Source organism: Bos grunniens, chromosome 3, assembly GCF_055505025.1.
Source record: "Bos grunniens cultivar Pamir isolate PY7600 chromosome 3, Bosgru_T2T1.0, whole genome shotgun sequence".
NCBI classification, from domain to species: Eukaryota; Metazoa; Chordata; class Mammalia; order Artiodactyla; family Bovidae; genus Bos; species Bos grunniens.
In genome coordinates, this window is record NC_141167.1 from 23,102,170 (window position 1) to 23,123,284 (window position 21,115).

The following is a 21,115-nucleotide window of genomic DNA, read 5'->3' on the forward strand; positions in this document are numbered from 1 at the left end:
AAGTGGGATTCTGTGGGAGCCACTTTAATGCCCCGGAGTATTTGCATGTTAACCTCCTTAACACGCTCCTCTGCCTCCTCTACTTTCAGTTAATGGCACCACCAGGGGCCAAAGCACACAAGCATGTTTCAGTTTCCTGATCTCTCCACAAGCAACTCATCAGATGCACTGTTGACTCTCCCTCCAAAACGGAGCCAAACTGACCTCTACCTGCTTTCCCCAGGTCCAAACCACCATCATGCATACTGGTGTCCCAGTTTCCTTCTCTTTCAACTCCAGGAGGGCCCATTCTGCACACCACACCCAAAGCCATCACTTATGTATAAAAAAGAAAATCCGATCTCCCCTGCTCTGAACCAATGGCTTCAAAATCTAAATGCCTTCTTGTGATCTGTAGGTCTCATGAGATCTCACGCCACCTCCTTTCTGCTCCATCTCCGGACACTGTCCAGTACACAAAGGGATCATGACATCCTTTCCGTTCCCTAAGCAGGCCTCAGTGCCTGGCATCCGCTGCTCCTTCTGCCCAAAATGTGCTTCCCAGGTTCTCATGGCTGGCCCCTTCTCATCCCTCCAGACTCAGCTTGAAAAGCACCTTCTCCTGAAAACCCCAGAAAACCAGCAGCTGCTCCTCCCCTTCCTTTATCCCCCTAGCACCCAGGTCCCTCTCTGGCCCATTGCCGTTTCCTTATACAACTTACCATGCTCTAAAATGATCTCCTCATTCATTGTTAAACCCTCACTTCCATGCAGGAAAACAATTTCTGTCTCATTCACAGCTATATTTTTAGCATCTGTGACAGTGCCCAGCACAAAGCAAGTATTTGACAAACACAGAGCATGTGTCTGAGCAGTGCCCAAACACACTGACTGGATGCCTTAGGTACGGCCTGCTCATAGTGACTCCTTGCCAAAGTGGATAGTATGGACAGATGGGGTAAGACGAGTAACTTTCAGCCGAGGAACCTGACAAAGAGTGCCTGAGCCGGGTGATCAAGGTTAGTATCTGCAGTGATAAGTCAGGTTGGCAGTATGTGCCCTCAACAGAATGTGATAAACATGGCTCTTTATCTCTAGTCTTTTACTCCTCAGAGCATAACCCCAGACTAATCATAAGAAAAACAGCAAAACAAACCCCAATCGAGGGCCAAATATCTGGTTATTACTCAATGTCAAGGTCATCAAAAACAAGGCAAGTTTGAGAAACTGTCCCAGCCAGGAAGAATTGGAGGAGAGATGATAAGTAAATGTAATATGGGATCCTGGGACAGAAGAAGGACATTAGGGGAAAACTGAGGAAATCTGAGTGAAGAGTGGACTTCAGTTAATAGTAAGATGTCAGTATTGATGTGTTCATTGTCAGAAAGTACCATATACTAATGTGAGATGTCAACAATGAGGGGAAGTGGATACAGAACTCTGTATTATCTTCTCAATACTTCTGTAAATCAGAAACTGTTTTAAATTTAAATATTTATTTAAAAAACACATTTGTTATGTGAATGAATGCACGGCAATAAATATATTTTCATGTCTTTTGTAAGAATACACTGAGCACAGGCTCCCGTATGATGCCAGGAAAGAGACAAATTCTTGAGTCTGTGAAGCACCAGGGCTGCTCTGCTTACAGCACTGGTTTGTTAACAACATACTCAGGAACACTGTCAAGGAAGACTGCAGCCCTCTCCTAAGTGGACTTCCAGTGGTTCAAGATTAGAAGCACTTAGGTCAACAACAAAAATAACAAATCCTGCTCTCTTTGAAGATGAATCACATTTTTCCAGTGCTCTCAATTCCATCCAGCCACAAGCACTGCTGAGGGCCTGTTGTGCACCCAAGCCCAAGACCAGCTTAGTAGCCAGCTCCTGCACCAGAGGACCAAGTCCCACCTCCAGTGAAGCTGCTCCCCTCACTTTCAAAGGGTCAAATACAGACTATAAATGGCACAGATGTTCAGAAATAACAGATCATGGGAACTACAGCAATCAAGGAAGCCTTCCTACAGGAAGGGCCAGAGTGGATCTGGAAAAGGAAATAGGATTTCGAGAGCAGAGTGAAGGAGAGAGGTAGCCAGGGATCACAGCACCAGTAGAGTCAGGGCATCCAAAACCAGCTGCAAGGAGTAGTCTGAATAGACTTGCCAGGTCTCCTAGGGAAGCCATGGAAGAGGAAGTTGGTTTGCTGAGTAGAGGCTGGAGATCCTCCCAGACTTTTCAGGCCAGGAATCAGCACCTCCTCCAGGGCACCTTTCCCAAGCACCAGGTGAGCCTTCCCTCTTCAGCCCCCTTGCCTAGCATTCTTTCACTGCTCACACCAGCTTCATCCTCCCTTGTCACATGCTGTGTGCATTCCCGTGCACTCTTTCCTGCCCACCTGTAGGCCTCCTAGGGGCAGGATCCTTCTCTGCCTCCTCTCAGCCTGCTCTAGAGAGCCCTGCATGTCGTAATGGCTCAGAGAGACATCTGGTGAATGAATAAAAAGAACAGTGAATTAATGTGTAGATCACAATCTAAGAAGCCAGGACTTTACCCCTCACACAACAGGGAAGCCTACAAAATTTGCAGGGAAAAAACACGATCAAAACAACATTTCCTTCCCCATCTCACCAGCCCCTTCTCTGCTTTCTTTGCCTTTAATACTTAGCCTATCCTGACTTGTTTCTTATCTGTCACCTCTCAGTCATTCAACAAACTTTAGCTCAGTGCCTACTACATGCATGGCCTGTTCTAGGTGCCAAGGATACAGATAACACAGACAATTCTCTACTCTCACAGAGCTGACATTCTAGTGAGAGACTGAAGGGCAATAAACAAAATAAGGAAGTAAATTATACAGAATGCCAATTGATGACACCTTCTATGGAGCAAAACAGCAGGAAAGGACAGAGAGTTCAAGGGAGTGATCTGCCATCTTAAACAGGTGTCACGGGGAGACAGACTACCTTTGAACAAAGACCTGAAGGATGTGGGAGAGAGGATTTTTTCCTTTCACATCCACTGACACATGCCTAGTACCTGCAGCAGTACCTGACTGGCAGCAGGCACAGAACAATGTGTTGAAACAGTTAATTCATTTTTTTTTCATTAAACTTTTTATTTTCAGATAATTATAGATTGATAAGCAGTTGTTAGAAATAATACCCTTCACTCAGCTTCCCCCAATGGTAACATCTCATGTAGCTGGAATTCAATATCAAAACCAGGACTGCAACATTAACACAATCCTCTGATGTGATTCAGACTTCAGAGTTTTATGTGTTCTTGCTTGTGTATATATACGCAGTATACTCAGTGGTGTGCAATTTATGCTCCCTTGCTTGTGTATATGTGTACGGTATATTCAGTGGTATGCAATTTTAAGGCCCAATCTCTTTCTGATAATTAGGAGGCCAGTTGAAGAGTTGAAGGAAAGTGGGATGGAACAGGCTGGGCACTTTCACACATGAGAGTTCTGTTTAATCCTCACAGCTCTCCAAAAGAGTAGGTGTTCTTATCCCCATTCTACAGACGTGAAGACTGACAACTGCAGGGCTCGGAGAAAGGAACTTGTTGAAAGCCACACAGCTGACAGGTGGAGAAACCAGAACCCCCAACCTGTGACTGTCTGGTTCCTTCACTGGGGCACATTCCTGCACATAAGAATGGCCTGAATTTAAAGAAAAAAAAGAGAGAGAGAGAAGCAGCAGGGACCCAGAGGAAGGCCTGGCTCTAGGAAGGGAGAGGAAAGAAGGGAGGAGTTGATGAGGATGTCACTGGGATTCTGCGTGAGGGAGAACAGAAGTACCATTCATGAGAAAGGATGGAGAGCTGGAGAGTCCTCAGTGAGGGGCAAAGGGGCGTCCTGGCTCAGCCGGACCCGGTGTGCAATCTTGGGCAAGTGGATTTACATCTCCAGACTTTGTGTTCCTCAACGAGACCAGGCTGAGAATGGCCACCCAACCCATTTGCTCCAAGTCCAAGGAGAGTTGAAAAGGTAGCCCTCTGGCAAAGCCAAAGTGCCAGACCAACTGCCAAAGCCAGGAAGAAGGCGACCCAACCCGACAGCCCAGACTGCCTGCGGTCTCCCCACTAGAACGATTGGCTGATTTTCCCAAAGATGAAAATGCAGAATTTAGGTCAGCAGGCAGAGAGAAGCTCGCTTTGTTTACAAGAGACAGAGAGCGTGTGTTCCTATTAAATGCCTTTGAAACGCAGCGATGATGAGAGACCCAGGGCTGTTTACCACTGGGGATATTTACTTTTCTCATATACAAATCAGCTCGGGTGCCGTCAGAGCTGACGCCACCTCACACTGCGGCCCTCTGACGTCCCTGTGCTTCCCCGGTGCCCACACATGGTTTGAATTTATCGGTTTTAGCAGCTTTCATTTATACTGTGTGAGGATCATGGAATGACCAGCAAACAGAAGCTCTGATCCGTGTCCTGGAAAAAACACAGAAGCGTGAGGAAGGGGGGCAGGGGGAGGGCTGGGAAGATGCCTCCAATCCCACGAGAAGCACCGAGGGCCCCCGTGGGAATGAAGCATCAGCGGGAAAGCATCGCGGGTGAGAAGGGGCTCAGTGGGCAGAGATGCCAAAGCTGAACACCTGGGTGCCACAGTGGGACACACGGGCGCCTCCCTAGATGTTTGACCTCCTAGAACTGAACATCTGGAAATCTGGGAACAGAGTGGGGGTAGCTGGGGACTTTCTGTTTCCATCCAGATACTCAGGCAGTGATGTGAGGGTACAGCTGGTAATTTTACAGCTGACCCCAGGATCCCTGGGTGTGTACTGGGAGCCAGGCCCCAGGCAAACTCAGGTCATCAGATGAGGGTCCTGCCCTCAGAGAACTTCAGTCTACGGAGGAGACAGACATGTAAACACATCAAAGACAGTAAAATTAACAAATGTCCTTTGCCAGTGAGGTCAGAGACAGCAGAGATAGCAGCTTTGCAGCAGCGGGATGCCCTGTGTGTCTACCAAGTGCTCACATCCATGGAGCAGGCACAGCCAGGGAGGAACCTGCCCAGGCTCATGCTGCTGGACTCCTGATCCAGTGCTCCCACGATGGACAGGCAATTTACGAACTGCAGATCCTCCCATCCCCCAACCTCCCAGAACCACCTGCCTCATCCCACTTCCACACTGAACAGCTGGAATCCCTCCCCCCAGTTCTGCCATCAAATGGGCCATACAAAATGCAAGGCCATGTTATGCTATGGTAACTATTTTAGAAATGGTGATCAGGGTCTCAGGCTCCTCACAAAGAGCTGATCTTTACACACTAGTCTCACTCGGTAGCCAGACCACTTTTACGGTCCCGTTTCTAAGAGACAACACACCCATGTTCCTAGAAAGCTGAGAGTCCTTCTCCTCTGGCTCAGCACTGAGATGAACTTGGAATTATTGAGGGAAAAGACCTTCACCCGGGAGCTCCTCCCTCAAGCCAAGGGGCTTGGGAATTTCCAAGCAAGCCTGAGTAAGGCGCTCCAGTATGATGAAAGAGTGAATTACAGAACAGAGGAGTGCGGAACAGTGCCCCCCAGCGCACCTGGGATGGAGTCTAAGTTTCTTAATATGGCTTAAGAGCACCCCAACATGTGGCCCGTGAGCCTCCCTGGGTGGTCCCCTGAATCTCCTATTCCACCAGTAAGCACTCTCCATGAGTAAATAGGACAGGTAGTGAGTAAAGACAGTCCCTCAGTCTGAATCAATATCACCATCAGCTCCCAACCCCATACTGGTGCTCCTCCTGAACCCTGGGAACACCTGTTTTTCTATACTGATCTAAGGTGGCACTGTACTGCCAAGTATAGTATGAGCATAGGTGTTACGGGAAGCACACTGATTGAAACCGCCTACCCTGGCCAGGCACCATAATAACCATTTGCATGAGTTGTTTTATGACAGGAGATCCTGATAAGGAATACGGAACTAATAAGCCACCACCAACCGGAAGAGTTCGGGAAAGGTCTAAAGGAGACACCGAGTGTCCGTCCACTTCCCAGAATCCCTCTCGCTAGCATCCATCTTGGCTGAGCGATGCGTGTGCCACCAGGAAAGACTCTGAATTAGAATGATTGGTCAAAGACGACCCGGAAACTAATCCTATCACCATAAAACCCGAGACCGCAAGCCACGTGGCAGAGCAGTTCTCCTGGGTTCCCTTATCCTACTGCTCTCCAGCCGGGTGCCCTTTCCCAATAAAATCTCTTGCTTTGTCAGCACAAGTGTCTCCTTAGACAATTCATTTCCGAGTGTTAGACAAGAGCCCAGTTTTGGGCCCTGGAAGGGGTCCGCCCTCCTGCAACATAGGTACGAGTTCCTAGCCCAGCCAGGTACTCATAAGGAGGGGAGGTCGTCTCTATCGTATACAATGAGCATCTTCACCGCAAAGAAAACTCCTGGATAGCAAGGATGCTGTCTCATTCATCCTGACAGCATCTGTAAGGCCTCCCACGGCCCTGCAAAGCCATAGTTGCAGGTGGGGCTGGGAGCTCAGGGTCAGCATTCAACCACGACAGGCAGATGGGAACTGTTACGCTACTCAGCTCGGGCTCCTGAGGCTGGGTTTTGGGAGTGGCCCTTTGTCACACTTCCTCGTCCTGCTCCCGCCCTAGAGAGCTACACAAAGAAGGATCCCAGTTGTCCAGCCTGTGCCATTATAAATTCACAGCCTCCACTCCTGTCGGGCCCTCAGTCTGCCCCACTATTCCTTCACCTGCCAAGGTCAGCTTCTGCTCTCAACCCCTGCCTCCCTCCTCACCTTAGGTCTTGGCCAACAGACCACCTCCCTCTCTCCTTCCCAATGTGGCACTCTTTCTTAGGAAGGAACATCAGTTGTCTACCAACTCCCTACTGCTCCTAATCTTTCTTACTTCTAGTCCCAGAAGAAGAGCTATGCCTCCCCCATCCACTCCTGACCCCTCCTACTGTCAGATTTCAGTCCCTTTTCATAGATGCAGAGAGTGTGAGTGCCCAGACTCTGCAGCCAGATTTCCTCAGTCTGAATTCTAGGTCCTCCCCTCACCGACTGTGTGACCTCAGGTAAATGAAATCACCTATTGGTGTCTCAGTTTTCTCACCTGTAAAATGGGGTTGAATAATACTATGTCCCTGAGAGACTGTGGTGAGGATTCAGCAGGGCAGTGCATATATAAGACTCAGATGCATTCCTGGCACTCAGCTGTGAAGCACTTCTCTCTGGGGTCTCTTCAATCCCTCCCTTTCTCACCAGCCCCAGACTTGTGACCTCGAAGTAAGCCTGGCACAGTGTGGTTCCCAGCAGGGTTTGGTAAACAACTGAAGGAAGGAATAGATGGGTGAAGAGTTCCGCAGTAACTAATTCAAGCCACTGAGTAGATACAGGGTACTTCTCTTTGGGAGAAAGAGAAGGGGAGAAATACATACTGAGCAGCACAAAGCGCACAGCCCACTAAAGAGCTAATAAAGTCCGGCCCAGGCTTTAACCCCAGTTCTCCCTATCACTCTGAGTCACTGCTATTAACATACCAACCCCTGTGCAAAAGACAAAAAGGACCCTCAGAGAGGGAATGGCCTCAAGTCATGCATGAGGCGTGCAACCAGTGGCAGAGCTAGGCCCGTAGCAGTCTTCAGCCTAAACTTTTTTTCCTTTTTGACATGTCCACACCCCAGGGAGTGGTGGGAAATCATAGGCAAGCTGAACTAGAACAAGTATGGCTAGATGGTCAGAAGAAAATAACCACGCTCTGGGTGATCAGGTTGCACGGTCCCAATCAGACCAACCCCTCACCCTGCTCTGGATGACGCTCAGTATAGAGGAGACTGAAGGATTGAGAACCACCTTCTCGATGGGATGGGCTTCACCTCCAGACACAGTGTGAAAATGGGCCAGTAACAATAATTAAACTGACCATGACTTAAACCACCACAATTAACATCCATTACCTCTGAGTGTGTGCCAGGCAGTCAGCTCTGTGGTGGATATGCATTACCTCATTCACTCCTAAACACACCAGGAGGTGGATGCTATTATGAGCCCCAACTTTTCAGATATGGAAACAGGACCTCAGTCATCCAGTCTGAGTTGGTGGAGCTGGAATTCTAACTCCAGCTCAGTCCAGTCCCTTTCTTAAAGTATCAAAAGATCTAAATCCTGGCTCCATCATTCTGCACAAAGTACTTAGTCTCAGCTCCTAAAATGGGGGAAATGATACTTACCTTTCAGGAGTATTTTAGAAATTTACTGTAATAAACCCAAGGTCTAGCACATAATAGGCACTAAATAACAATGGCTGTCTTGTGAGCTGGAGAGGAAAAGCAGAGTACAGTCATTGGAAGGAGGGGTAGAAAGACCTTCCTTGCAAACCTTCTGCATTTCCTTCTGGCACTTCTGCCTAACAGTTTCTTTCCCCCAGGCAAGACTTCTCTCACTCCTATCTCCATGGGCCCTGGTCCTGTTGAAACTACAAGTTCTCCATCAAAAATCCTGCATCCCTTTCTCATCACCCTCTCCATAAAACTACACTGATGGAAGCAGAATAATAGAAAAGTCACCCGCAAGACCAGCAGAAGGCCTTGGCATGGGGGCTATATAGTGCAGGGTCAACTAAACAATCAAGCTCAAACACAGAGACCGTACCAATCATGCCACTGAGGTCCCAAAGTGACTCAGTTCACCCATCCATGGCCCATACATTCAGACTGCATCTCATCCCCAGCAGAGGGTCTGGAGCTCAAAAATATCCCATAATCCTGGAGAATTTATAGCCACCCAACTAGTTCTCCTGGGGAGCCCCTGGGAGTCAGAATAGGGGAGGTGGGGGGTTAGGGACAGGAAATTGGTCCAGCCCCCTTCAAGGTGTTTGTCTGGGGGGTCAGGAGGAATTGCGAGCTAGAGTTATTGCATGTGAAAGACTGTGGAAACTGCAAACCTCGATGCAAATGGTTGGAATTATCATTGCCAATTAGGCTTTTGTCTCTCCTCAAACTCAAAGCAGAGAAGTTCAAGGAGAGGAAACCGTGAGAACTAGGGCAAAAAGATGAGACAGGGAGGTATCCGAAAGGCTTTCTCTGCCCACATCTTCTTTTCTCAAAAGCAGTTTCAAATGGGGCTGGAGGCTTAAATTACAAACTGCCTAGAAGGCGCACTAAGTCGCCAGGAGGTAAAACTGGTTAGGAAACTTTACAGAACCATAACGGGGAGGAAGCAGGTAAGTCCTTTAAACAGAAGAGGAACTGGAAAAGGGCTGGCCTTTTATCTGTGCACTTTGGCTTCTGAGGGCAGGGCTGGCCAGAGGACGTGGGCGCAGCTTGCCGTGTCTCCTGTACAGTCGCTAGGGCTGACCGAGGGGCAGGCGGGGCCATGTGCAGAGCTTCTAGGAAAAGTGCATCTTCTCGTCTGGGCAAAGCCGACTGCACTCTGACCTTGACTGGAGGTGGACAGGAGTGGGAAGCCGGCTCCCAGAGCACATCACATTACCTGCCAAGACCAACCCCCCTCTCTTTGCCTACTGCTCCCCCCTCCACCATCCCCCACAGCGTAAGGTGCTTCTGCTCCCTTCCCTCCCCACCCTGGAAGGCATCACCAGGGAACAGCCTCATCCTGCTTGCTCACTTTCGTATCTCAGCACAAATCCCAGTATCTGGCACACAGTGGGAACTAAAAAACATTTCTGGAAAAATTATATGATGATGCTAATTTAAAGATGCAATAACCATGGGTGTCTGGTACTTCATAATCAGTCAATCCTCATAGCAATCAGATGAAACTGAGAGATAGGAAACTAAGACCCAAGAAGGTTAGGTAACTAGCCTTAGGTGACCTATATTCCTGATGAGGGCAATGGTTCTGGGCCCTGCCTGAAAGAGCACTGGCCTGTCCTGGGCCCTGCCTGGAGGCATCCTAGGGGGCTTCTGAGCTGAGTCTGTGCTGTGCTGGGTGAATACCGACTAATTCTTGGTTCTGAAGGTTGAGTCAGGCCAGGATGTTCTGTGGAATGAGGAAGCTAGAGAGGAAGCTTTATGCAAAGAAACAGGCTCACAAGGTAAGAGCCATGGAGAAGTAAAATTGAGTGCTTTCCCCTGCTCTTCCTGACCTGATCGGGAGAAAAGGAATATATATATACACACACACAGACACACATGGACATGCCCTATAAAGGGCATGGCAACCCACTCCAGTATTCTTGCTTGGAGAATTCCCACAGACCGGCGAGCCTGGTGGGCTAGAGTCCATGGGGTCCTAAAGAGACATGACTGAAGTGACTTGGCATGCACAGGGGAGGTGGATGGTGGTTAGGGACTGATCTGAAAAAAACCTGCAGGTCCCCGCCCCGCCCAGAGTCCCCGCCCCTTGCCTAGTCAAGAGGGGAACACAGGCCAGCAGCAGGGGCCACTGAAGAGACTGGATAGGACCTAGGCCACCACCAGAGACAGCTCCAGGGCCGTGACTTGTGTGGGCCAAGTCTGATGACCTTCTGGCTTTTTTTAAGGGTAGTCGAGCATGCAGAGTGGCCCTGGTACAACTCACTCGCTATTAGGGACTGCAGATTTGTGCTACTCCATCCATATGCTAAAGCCCTAACCTCCACTATGATAGTATTTGAAGATGGAGACTTTACAAGGGAATTAGGTTTAGAAGAGGTCATGAGGGTGGGGTCCTCATGATGGGACAGGTGCCCATCACCAGAGCAGTAACTCTCGATCTCTAATATAAATGTCGTCAAACTGAAACTGAAGTCGCTCAGTTGTGTCCGACTCTGCGACCCCATGGACTGTAGCCTACCACGCTTTTCCATCTGGATATGGGATTTTCCAGGCAAGATATACTGGAGTGGGTTGCCATGTCATCAAATAAGCCTCAAAAAAAAAAAAAAAAATCAGAAACGAAAAGGGAAAAAAAAAAAAACTTACAACGCTGAAAGCCAATCACATCATTGCACCTAAACTCAGACTGCTTGAGTTATGATCAGGCAGTATCAGCCAAGAGGGGACAGTCCAGTCTGGTGACTTTCATCTTCTCGGATGAAAAGTCTGGCTAGAAGGAATCATTTGCTTGAAGGGTCCAGGCTTTTCAAATGACTGCCCTCAGGGACCTTTAAAGCCAGACCATAAAAACCAGCAAGGGCTCTCAGGTAGAGGAACAGCATAAGCAAAGGCATGGAGGCCTGATCAGGGACTGTGTGAGAGAGAGGAAAGGAGAGAGGCCTAGAACAGGTCGGCAGCACGGGAGACCAACCAAAGCAGCAAGTATGGGTGAAATTAAACATTTTTAAGTGACCCTGGAGAAGCTCACATGAACTCTGAGTAGAGAAAGGAAAAGAAAGAGGCCTTTGTTTACAAGGAACAGACAAGGAAGAGAAGACACCAAAGCATTCCAGGATGGAGAGATAGAGAAATTCAACAGTGACCTGTGGTGTCATGGAGTCCTCACTAATGGACTAGCGATAGCACTGAACTGCTTCCGTGTCTCAGGTGGGCAGTCAGAGGCTTTCTACGAATCTAGAGGCCAAGATGCAGCATCCTGTTAGCATCCAGAGCTGCCAACACCTCAACCACAGGATACAACACAGGGCCCCAACTTCAGAACTGGAAAACATCCAGTCTCATTTTGTAATCAACTTTGAGCATATTTTGAGCTAGGTTTTGAAGCTGGGTTGATTAGGAAAGAAAAGACAGCCGCAGTAATAATTACAATAGAATGTAAAATATCTAAGCGGTGAAAGAATAGCATAAAATGCCATCACACATTTCACGGAGGGAAAGAATAGATGTGGCTGCGTCATCAAAGAAAGGCTTGCACCAAGTCCTCCCAAGCAGATGAGATTTAGAAGCATTCTGGGAAGACTCCCTGGAGGAGGTACAGCATGGAGCTGAACCTTAGAGATCTCAGAGGATTCAGGAGTAGAAGAGAAAAGAAGGAAATTCCTGCAGAGGGAGGGGGCCCAGCATATGCAACAGCATTTCCAAGCTTGGGGCAACGTTCTGTGTTCCAGAGGATATTCTGCGCAGATTTAAAAGCCTGTGGATCCTGGAGGAGCTGCTAGGCCAGACAGCTTGGCAGCCGCTGAGCAGAGCTGAAGGCTGGGCCACCGGCTGCCTGTGGATTAAGTGGGCGGACAGAGAGCCAGTGATGGGAGATAAAAGGGAGTGAAGTGGATAATATTTAGAAGCAAACTCGAGGGGGAAAGAAACACGGCCGCCTGGCTGGCTGGCTGCAGGCTCGTCCTATTCTTCAGCTTCCTCCCTCGGAAAGCTGCATTACCAGGCGACCTCTTCCTGGCTTTGAGAGATGTCCAAATGGGAACTATTAACAAAGGCACGCTCCCATTTTTATCTCCGTCACAAAGTCAGGCTTTTCTTTGGCCTGGGGAGGGCGGGAGGCTGAGTTGTGGGGAGGAGATCACTGTGTTTGAGGATGGGACGTCTTGGAATTCTTGAGAACTGGTCCCTTCCAACTCTAAGATGTTAGAAGTCTGTGTGTATGAGCTGAAAAGTCTTCAAAGCTAAGGGGCTAGGATTTCACGATGTGAAGATTCTTCGAGTCCAAAAATGCCTCTGAGGCTAATGTTCTAAGATTTCACCATTCTTAGATTCCCTGAGTCTCCAAGTCCCAGCTCAGAGATTCTGTAAATCAGGAAGACTTCATGCTGTGAACTTCTGATTCAGAGACAAGAATATTTCATGACATCTTGGTCACACCTCCGGCTTTATGGCCTCACTCTCCTTTGATGGAAGGACGTGAGCCATCCTGTGAGTCTGCTTCTGAGCTTAATAACATTAAATGTTTAAGTCTGAAATTAACCAAGTCAGGGGAAAAAAGAAAAAAGGACGGAGCCTGCTGTGCTAGCAGGGGCTCTTTGCAAGCAGCTCTCTGGGCACACAAAGAAATTGAGAGTACACATGTCTAGGGGTCGGGCCTTGGGGGTCTTCCAGGTGACTTCCACACCATGTGACAGATATTTGCTGAACAGCTCCTGACCACAGGGCTGGGATGGGAGCCACAGCGGGTGCTGCAGGCTGCAGAAGCAGCCGGCTCCCAGGCCAGGATCTGGAGTTACAAGTGTGGACTAGGCCAGCCTGTGCTTGGAGCCAACACTGACCCCGAGGCTCTCACTCTGTAGGTGACACTGGGGAGAAGATGGCTTAGCATGGTTGCAGGTCCTTAGGGGTGCCCAGCTGGTCTTAAGAGAGGTGTCTTTTTTTGGGGAGGGCAGACAGATCTGATAGGAAGCCACAAATAGGGATGAGTGCTGTGGACGTGAGAGGCCAAAGGTCAGTGCTATAGCAATAGCTGCCATGGAGGCCCAGCAGGTCGGGGCGGGGGGTAGGAACAGCCATTCTTGGAGGATGGGAAGTGAGGGGTGGGTTCCATGAGATGGGAATGTATGAGAGCAAGAGAAAGGTGATGTGCAGGCAGGACTCAGGGGAGACTAACACACAGGCTTTTCATGCCTCGGTTTCCACGGCATGTTAAGAAGAAAGCACTGATAACGCCCCTGGCTTGGCAGTAAACTCCCCAGGGGAAAAATCCAGGCTGCTCCCCAGTGTCTGCTCCCCGTACTATCCTGGCTGACACTAAGATGCTCTGGCTGAATGAATGGGGAAGCCAGTGAGGGGGGAGTCCTGGGGAAGGGCAGGCTGCAAGGCTGGGCAGCTGTATACCAGACTGCGCCACGACGGGCTGGGGCTCCATCCTCTTGACAGGCTGGAAGCAAGAAGCAGCAGGTCACCCACTGGAACCAGCAGGCTTCAGGACGAGTACATTAGGTATAGGCAGCAGCCCGCCATAGACAAGCTGGCCAGCCCCTCCCAACCGCGGAGAACTCAGCCTGGAAATCTCAGGGTACCTCCAAAGTACCAGGACTGCAGAAGAGCACACGGAAGTCAGAACTGGGCGGGTCCTGGCAACTGCGGGAAGAGCGGGCAATCCAGGCCCGGAGAGGGATAGGACAAGCCGAAAGTCATGGCCAAGGTAGAAACAGGCTAGGCCCAGAGCCTGTTTTGTACTCCACTGCCCGCTTTATTATTTCCACATTTTGTGTCCTTGTAGGATGGTGAGGAGCTATTAAAGTTCAAGGAGGGAGCTCTTCACTGTGGCTTGTGCCATCTTTCTTCATTCATTCATTCCATAGTGCTGGACGAAGGAAGGGAAGCAGGGATGGTCATATCATTGTTTCTGACCATTCATTCTCTCTCTAAATCCTAATTAAGCACCCTATAATATGTGCTGTTCCCTCAGATGTATTAATAGACCTAGGGCCTATGACTATAACCAAGGAGACCCTTTATTCAGTTGTGCTGCCGAGCCTGTGTTAGGGCGCTGTCTTCACCTTGGTCCCTTGGAAAGCTGGGCAAGCCTTCAGAAGAAAGAAAGTGCGCTAAATCGTGTCCAACTCTTGCGATCCCATGAACTGTAGCCTTCCAGGCTCCAGGCAAGAACTCCTATTTTAGAATCAGATCCAATTTCTAAGCCAGGGAGAAAACCAGTTTCAGCACTTTTCAATGATCTCTTTCAATACATTTTTAAAGTATTTTTTATTTTTTAGCAAGATACGATGATCTCCCTGCACTATAATACACACACACACACACATCACCAGATCATGCCATCTGACTGTTCAAAACAAAATTACGTCAGCTCTCGGAATCTTGAAAAACATACTCTGGCATCAGACACACTTACGCTTGAATCCTGAGTCCACCTGACCTGGCTGTATAATCACAACCGAATGACTTAACCTATTAAGCCTTAATTTATTGTCTGTAAAAGAGATACAATGACAGGCCTTGTCACATCTCTGGGAGGATTAGAGATGATGTAATTACGATGTCTAATAGAGTGCCCTATATGGAGACACAGCTCAATAAATGATGACTTTGGGCTTTCTAACTCCTTTGAGAGGAGGCTGTAGAAGTTTACAAACATCTTGGTCACCCTTGGCAGCCACGCCCAAGCCACACACACTGGATGAACAGCGTCGGCGTCTGAGTTAAATCACAGCCAAGTTCAGAATGGCAGAGTCCTCGTATTTTCATCTTGCCTCGGAGAACCACGTAACTTAGAGGGCTCCTCATCCAGCGCCTCCACCGTACTGAGTGGGGGCCACTGAGGCCCCCTAGAGGGAGAAGGAGGTCCCCTAATCAGTCCACTGCGTTCGGGGCAGCTGGTACCAATCCCCAGAGGCAGCCAGCAGAGCTGATTGAAATGGGCAGGTCTCAAGATTGTCACAAGATCTAGACTCGAGACTCAGGCATCCCCAGGCCCCTGAGCACAGGGGCTGCCACCTCCTGTTACTCCAGCTTTACTTTGTTCAGCAAAGCACAGGCAGTGGACATGGCTGCTGGAAGAAGGTGCCAACAGGTGAAGGCGATGCTTCCCACGCAGCCTTCTTTCCTTGTCCTGAAGCCTCCCAGACTCTTTTCCAAGCACGGGCCCTACGGCTAGGTAGTCCTTTTACCCTCCTGACCACCCCCCACAGGTCACATCGGTTCACATCCTCACAAAACCAGCTCAGTTGTAAAAAAAAAAAAAAAAGTCTAGTCACTACTGCTCCATTCAATAAACAAGAACGCCAGAGTTATACACGAGTCATTGGCTTTGGAGCCAGAGCTGGGAAAACCTAGAAGCTAGACTCCCATCCCTCAGCCCACTATCCTGAGCTGCCTATAAACACATCAGAGAAATCCTTAGAGGACCTGCCTTTACCATCCCTGCTCCAGCCACAGAGCCAAAGGAAATAATTTCTCTACAAGGATAAATTCTCCAGGAAGTAAACTGTTAAGCCCTTTGCTATGCTAATGTGCTAAGTCACTTCAGTCCGACTCTGTGCGACCCCATAGACGGCAGCCCACCAGGCTCCCCCGTCCCTGGGATTCTCCAGGCAAGAACACTGGAGTGGGTTGCCATTTCCTTCTCCAGTGCATGAAAGTGAAAAATGAAAGTGAAGTTGCTCAGTAGGGTCCGACTCTTAGCGACCCCATGGATTGCAGCCTAACAGGCTCCTCCGTCCATGGGATTTTCCAAGCAAGAGTACTGGAGTGGGGTACCATTGCCTTACCCTAAAGGAAAGAAGGGTACAAAAGAAAGTACTGAAGGAAGAACTGCAAGACACGAACCACCTAGACGCAGGATGTCCAGGGACTCCACCTAGGGCAGCACGGGGATTGCGTCCTTCCTTTAAGTCAGGCAGACTGGCTCTGTTCCTTATTAGCCATGTGGCCTTGGCCAAGTCATCCAGGTTTTTGGAGTGCCCACCTAAGAAAGTCATAGGGTTGTGAGACTCCGACAGATGAAAAAGCATGCAGAGCCTCCTGCGGGGTGCCTGGCACATGGAGTTGATTATAATCGTCCCATGGAATGTCGGGGTTGAGTGGCTTGAATGATGACCTAATCCCGGTGTCTCATTTCACAGATGGGAAAAACAAGGGCCAGAGAGGGGAAGTGACTTGCTCAAGGTCACATAGCAAACACATGGTGATACTGGGTTCAGTGCGCTCAGTTCATATTAAAATTAGAGACCAGGGCCACGAAGCTTGATCTTTCATGCTGTGCAAAGATGGAAGAAACTTTTACATAAGTCCTACCTTTAGCCGGTATAGCTTTCTTTCTCCATTTAGCTAGGGAAAATGTGGTATATTCTGACTAGAAGAAAATATAAGACTTTTGAGAAATACTAAAATCAAAACTAAAATCCCAGATCTTAACAAAACGCACTCTCTTTTCAAGCTTTTTTTTCCCCTCACCATCTTCTCTCATTGCTCCCCCCTCCCCAAATATTTTGCAATAACAGTAATGCTGGGAGGAAAGAAAAAATAAAAATCTGATGCACTTAACAGATATTTCAGTACAATAATGCATCACAGATGTTCATATCAAACTGTGCACGCGTGCATACAATTTTACTGAGAAGGCTGTTGTTGCATTTCTGACTTTGGGGTTGGGGATCCCTAACAACTCCATCTGCCCAGGCTCTGGAATCGCTCCCTTCCCAGTTAGCCCATGTCTGCCCACGAGTATGGAGGAGAGATTTCATCACCTTGCTCCAAAATGATAACAGGACAAATTGGCGGGGTCAGGCACTCTGGCAGGTGGTGAAGGGTGTGCAGATTAGGGAACCGAGAGGAGTCCTGTTTTCTTTTGTTCAGGACTTGCTTCCTGCAGCCCTCTCAGGGAGCTGGACCCAAGAACAATTTTAAGAGAGGGCCCAGGCTGGTGATGGGGTGGGTGCATTTTTGAAACCAGAGATTTGAGTCTGTTTGATCTTCAAACATGGGCTTTGGAGACTGTCAGCGGGCTTCTTGCTGGCCGATGAATGGCTCTCAGGAACTTTTCCTAAAATATAACCTCGCATGCTTTCCAGCAAATGTTTTCCACCTACCAGAGCCATCCTTTGGTTGCACAGCAGTGTTTCCAGACCTCGAAGAAGGATAGTTTTGTTGTTTTAAGAGAGACAGATTAAAGCCAGGGGCTGTTTAACCAGAGTCTGTGTGCTCCCTTGGGCTTTGGTCGGATTCCTCTGTGGTTGGTACAAAGAGGGTGTTGAGAGGGACAGTGGGTCGCCCACCTTCACAGCCTAAAAAAAGACATCGAGGCCAGACATGAGGCCTCTGAACAGAGAGGCCTCCCACAAACCTGTCTCCAAAATGAGATGGGCGGTGAGCACTAGGGAGCCTAACACAGATAATATCAGCTCCTGAGGCTGGCAAGGGAAAAGTCACTTCAGAGGGAGCGAGCCGGTACGTTCAGAGGAATCAGTGCTGGGCCAGAGAATGCACAGGATTTTTCCCTGCGGAGAAGGAGTCAGGCGTAGTCAGAACCCTGCGGGGCGTGACTAACTGCCCCAATATTCCTGCCACCGGGCCCTCTGGGTAAGGACTCCACAATTATGGGAGAGCCAGCAGGAGAACCGACAAACCCGCCTTTCATTTGGCCGGCAAATCAATCTGGCTTCTTACCTCCCTGGGGACAATATTGCATTTCCCCTGGAAAAACAAAAGCCAGAGATCTCTGAAGGGGGATCAGTTTCTGCTCCTGTTTCCCTGGTGAAGAGCTTGCAGCATCTCAGGAACACAAGCAGGTCTGGTTCCAGCAGTAGAGCTTCTAGTCCAGCCAATTTACCGGGCTGGCTCCTTCCTGGAAAAGCATGTCTTGGGGACCACGCCTCACTTGGGGCATGGGCCCATGCTCCTTGCAGGAGCCACCAACCCCTGACTCGGAGCGCCTGTTCTGGGATTGACAGCCCGTCTCAAGGCGCAGATGTGAACTCATTGTTCCCAGGGCCTCAGAGTTGAGTTTGGGGCCAGTGAGTTGTGAGTGACCTCTGCCCATGGAGACAAGGCTTTTAACAACACTTTGCTGGATAAGCTCCGCCCTCCTCCCTGCCCCCATGCCTGAGGTTCAGAAATCAGAACTGTCAACCTTGAAGTGAACACATCTCTCTGAAATTATGAACCCCCAAACTATACTTGCTGACTTTCTCTCAGCCTAGGGAGGCGGTCCAAGGGGCACATGGAGTTCTGTAGAGGCTCCGGGAAATTTGGCAGCTCTTAACCTCAACCTGCAAGCCAGGGCCACCAGACACCAGGTCTATTGCACCTCTCCTGCCTCCCAACCCCAGGAAGCATATCTCCCTCTGTGCGTCCTCCTTACAGGTACACACACACACTCACACACACACATACACACACAACGGCTACCCAGATGCAGCCTCCCAATGGCCTCAGGACAGCCTCCTGCTCTTGAGACCCCGGGGCCTCAGGGAAAGTCAGACGCAAAGTGGCAACTCTCTCTGTTTCTCATCACTGTGATGCTCCGAGGGAAATTCTTTCTTCTCGGGCAGGCACAGCAGGTGGGGAGTGTATATATCCCCGCCAGGGAGCACACTGAGACAGAAGCACACCTGAACTCTCACCCCCAAGCCCAGCATACACCAGTCTGTCCTCATACCACCACAAAGGCAGCCCAAGAGCTGCCCCACAGCTCGAAAGATCCTCTCCCTTTAAGGCAAGGACAGGATCTGGCCACAGGAGGAAGACAGTCTGAGAAGAGGAGAAAGCCACATGGGAACGGCTGGGCTCTGGGACCCAGGCGCCCCGTGCTTACCTGGGAGAAGTTGAGCCCATTGAGCGGGTGGCATTGCTCCTCCACGCGCTCCACGGCCCCGGTGCTCTTCTTCATCTTCTCAGCCTGCTGGGCTAGGTAAAGGTCAAGCACTGGCACGCCACGGGAGCGAACGTCGGTCTCCGTCAGCGAGTTCACCATAAGCATCACCCACACCGGCCTCTTGCGCTCCCAGTTGCCCGCGATGGCATTGAATAGGTAGTCAGCGTAGAGCCCCTTGCCCCGTTGCGCGGGTGTCATCCATGACGGCATCATCAGTTTCACGTAGTCCAGGTGGCGCTTCAGACGCCAGTAGAGTTCGCGGGGCAGCACATCCTGCAGGTTCTCCCCGTGCGGCAGCAGCTGGCAGCTGGCCAGTGCGGAGATCGTGTAGGGGTCGGTCAGGTCCAGCTCGAAGTAGACGCGGGCGCTGGCCTGGAAGGCTGCCTTGGAGTTGTCCGGGATGAAGTCCCAGACGCGGGTGTAGGGGACATGGATGGTGCCAAACAGATAGGCTGGGGGGTCACGCCGAATAGTCCACAGGAAGGAGTTCAGGTCCCTCTGCTGCAGAAGGAGAGGTGAAGGAAGGCAGTCAGGCTGAAGCCAGCAGAAGGTTAGAACAGAGGGGGCAGGTGGAGGTGGGGATAGAAGACAGAGACCGACCGAGGGCCATGGGAAGGAGCAAGGGCTTTGGAAACTAAGACCCACATTCAAATCCTGGCTTTGGCCTGTCTTGGCTGTATGATCTTAAGCACACTTTTTCACTTTCCACAGACTCAGTTTCCCCATCTGTAAAATGGGAGCTGAGAGCAGCCACCTCAAAGATTGTTGGGAGAATGAAAAGACACAATCTATGTAAATAAGCCCGGAGAGCAGTGCCAGGCTCAGAGGGAGTGAAGGTAGTGAAGGAAGCTCTCGTTATGATTGGCTCTAGCTATGAGTGCCAAGGACTGCCACACCACCTGAGAATATTTAATCTTGGCCAAGCCAAACCTTCACCGGCGGTGTTTCGTGTGGAGGGTGGGGAGAGGGGGACCAAGAGTCCTGCTCTGGCAAGAAGGGAGGAAGTCATATAACTTTTAAATCCAACCATTAGAAGATACACGCCAAGAGCACTTTGAAAGCAGAACACCTATTAAAAATAGCCTATTTAAACAGCTACTTCCCCATTCAGCAGGGCGGATGCAGTTTTCTTTTTGGAGGGCAGGTCTGGGGTGTCAGCTACTCTGCTTCACCAGCTGAAACCACAGATGAGAAAGTGCTTTAAAACCTGCAGGCTAAGTAAAGTCTCAGGCCCTGGTTTGGGACGGAAAGATTCCACAGAATTAGTCCCAAGAAATGTACAGGCTTTCCAGGCTCCTCCCCTTAAAAGGTGTACCTGGACTCCAAGTCCAATTGTCTGCCATCACCTAGGCTCTGAAGAGGAATGTATGTGTGTGTGTGTGTGTGTGTGTGTATGTGTATAGAGATGAAGGAGGGTCATGAAGACGTGGGTCATTTCTCCAATCCAGTTTAGGTCCAGGGGTCAAGGGACATGAGAAAGGGTCTCTGGTGTCTCTCAGGCAGTCATTTTCCACCCTGGAACACCCCCTGGACTGTCCACTGCCCGCCACCACCTGCAAGCTTTCCGTCAACTCATAACATTTTTCTGCCTGATTCTAGTACAAAAGAAAAGTATCTGTTGGGGTGGGAAAAGGGAATAGTACCTTACTTTACCAACAGCCAACAAATGTAAATCTCAGCATCCTGGTGAGAGGCTAGCACTGAGGACTCTGCCTGTCGCCAAGCTCCCTGTTTCCATACAAGTCAGGTCGCTGGAGGTGCACCTTGCCCAAGGTCAACTAACTGGGCTGCCAGTGAGGACCCTACAGACGGTTTCCTGCTCCCTGGTCTCCAATCCAGGGCTATTTTCAAGGCACTAATTTACACTTTGAGGGAGAAAGACTGAGGGAAATCAAGGGATTCCTTAGTTTGGAAGGAAAATTAGGAAACCTAGTAATTACTCAATCCCCAAAGAAATATTAGGCCAGCATGTCCTGGCACTTTCTTTT

At 49.6% G+C, this 21,115-nt stretch overlaps 1 protein-coding gene and 1 long non-coding RNA gene across 3 annotated transcripts in view; both read right to left on the bottom strand.

Annotated features, from left to right (window-relative positions):
• LOC147375298 (uncharacterized) overlaps positions 1-19,040 on the bottom strand; it is a 41,036-nt gene extending 21,996 nt beyond the window's left edge. The window contains exon 1 of the long non-coding RNA XR_015161528.1: positions 702-19,040. This is a non-coding gene — a long non-coding RNA (uncharacterized LOC147375298). The remainder of the gene's footprint in view (positions 1-701) is intronic.
• The window catches only part of TRABD2B (TraB domain containing 2B), a 222,546-nt gene that overhangs the window by 200,000 nt on the left and 1,431 nt on the right, over positions 1-21,115 (bottom strand). For both annotated transcript variants that reach the window (XM_086394270.1, XM_086394271.1), the window contains exon 2: positions 19,068-19,628. In XM_086394270.1, the coding sequence (XP_086250396.1) occupies positions 19,068-19,628 (561 nt within the window). The remainder of the gene's footprint in view (positions 1-19,067; positions 19,629-21,115) is intronic.